The sequence below is a fragment of the Phytophthora parasitica genome (genome assembly GCF_000247585.1).
Source record: "Phytophthora parasitica INRA-310 unplaced genomic scaffold supercont2.7, whole genome shotgun sequence".
Classification (NCBI taxonomy): Eukaryota; Oomycota; class Peronosporomycetes; order Peronosporales; family Peronosporaceae; genus Phytophthora; species Phytophthora nicotianae.
Window position 1 is genome coordinate 22,287 of NW_008648993.1, and position 1,668 is coordinate 23,954.

Genomic DNA, 1,668 nt, shown 5'->3' on the forward strand with positions numbered 1-1,668 from the left:
GGGCTGCTGGAAAAACGCTGGAACGATTGCGAGCTCCCTCTCTTTCTCTTAGCGTTTGTGCTTCACCCTGGCAATAGAGAGTTGCTGAAGGAGCTTCATGGGTCAGTAGCAAATAGGATGTGGGATTTTGCTTTGGCGTACTATAGGAAGCCGTTCGATCGGGATGCGCGGTCAATTGTCGGTGAAATGTCCGAGTGGATGCGAGGAGCGTACACACCATTTTCCTTAGCAAATTTTGAGAATTTTGCAACGCCACCCCTGGCAGCGTTTTGGCAGGAAGCGAAGTCGTCAAAAGAGAGAGCTCATCTGGAGCCTGAGCTTCCCGAACTAGCGCTGGTTGTGTTGGCTATGGCTGTAAATACAGCTACCTGCGAGCGATACTTCTCAGTGTTGGCGCTCATTCACTCTGCTCGGCGAAACAAGATGAACTCCGAAAAAGCAAGAACAATTGCAGCTGTTCGGGGCCAAGTACGAGACCGCGACCGACGTGAGGGGGGCAAAGACCAAGCCAACAAATCTAAAGCACCTTAACGCCGTATAGCGGATCCCAACGAGCTCAAAAAGGTGATGGAGTTGTTTTCTCCACCTCGGAAACGCCGTGGCGATGAACAACTCGGCTTAGCTATCCAAAGAACCCCTGGTCATCATCCTTCTGTTCGTCGTGATCTGTCTTCGCTGTTCGCAGATGCCCAGAGCCAGAGTAACCATGCGGCAGACGATTTAGAAGCTGGAAGTGAGGATGAAGAAGTCAGCGAGAATGATGATGACCAAGATCCATTTGAGCATTGGGATGAGGTTTTTCAAGAGCTTGTTGAGGACGATCGCGACCAATTTCAAGAGCCGCAGCCCCGCAACGACGCATTCACTGTGCTGGGTCCGCCAAACAATCCGCCATTTCCATCTTACAACGATGAAAACTTCCCCCAAGAGCGAACACTGACTAGGATCCGATCGACGAAGGTTATGCTTAGTGAGCTATTTGGTGTTGCTACTACCTAGTGGCTCTATGGTAGCGAGATCGCATTCGTGTATCATTCAGATGTATAGCGCATTATTCTTAGCTACTGTATGTAGTACTGATCATTTCTTGTAAGTAATTCACCTTTATTTCAACGTAGCAGAGTAGGCACTAAAATACTAACGTGACGCGCTTTCAATCCTGGGCTTTGGAATTATAGATAAGATAGGGTGTGTCATTAGCTGGCGGGGCCACTTCTAAACGCATCATCGCGGCTCGGTATACTTTGACCGCCTATCGAAGCATTCGCTTCCAGCAGGATGCGGTTACTGGCTTGACCTGATGCGATCTCCTCCTGGAAGTAATGGATTCCGTGCCGCATATAGCGCTCGAGCTCACGATTGAGTCATCGTAACCTCCATCTTCATCATCGTCCTGCAGGTCTTTGATCGAATCAAACAGTTTATCAGCGTGGATATCATACAGTGTGCCGTTGCCATCATCATGCTGTTCGTAGAAGAGAGAGAGGTGCTCCGTGACACTCAACCTGAGATTCCGGATCATGACAGCACCACACTCTCGAAGTCACAGATGCCTCGCAGTGCCCAACGGATTGATCATTGAAGTCGACGCGCCTCCACCGCCACAGACACTAACGACCCCATGTTCGTACAGCTTGCAGAGCTGGAGCTGGATGTGCTGATAGGTGG

At 50.0% G+C, this 1,668-nt stretch overlaps 2 protein-coding genes across 2 annotated transcripts; one reads left to right on the forward strand and one right to left on the reverse strand.

Annotated features, from left to right (window-relative positions):
- Positions 1-117: 117 nt before the first annotated feature.
- On the forward strand, positions 118-999 carry PPTG_05000 (hypothetical protein; the record flags this gene model as incomplete). Its single annotated transcript, XM_008898443.1, has 2 exons — positions 118-487; positions 542-999. 2 exons carry the CDS (start codon positions 118-120, stop codon positions 997-999), a joined length of 828 nt encoding a protein of 275 aa, XP_008896691.1.
- Positions 1,000-1,252: 253 nt separating this feature from the next.
- PPTG_21622 (hypothetical protein) lies at positions 1,253-1,522 on the reverse strand (the record flags this gene model as incomplete). Its single annotated transcript, XM_008899253.1, has 1 exon — positions 1,253-1,522. One exon carries the CDS (start codon positions 1,520-1,522, stop codon positions 1,253-1,255), a length of 270 nt encoding a protein of 89 aa, XP_008897501.1.
- Positions 1,523-1,668: the final 146 nt, after the last annotated feature.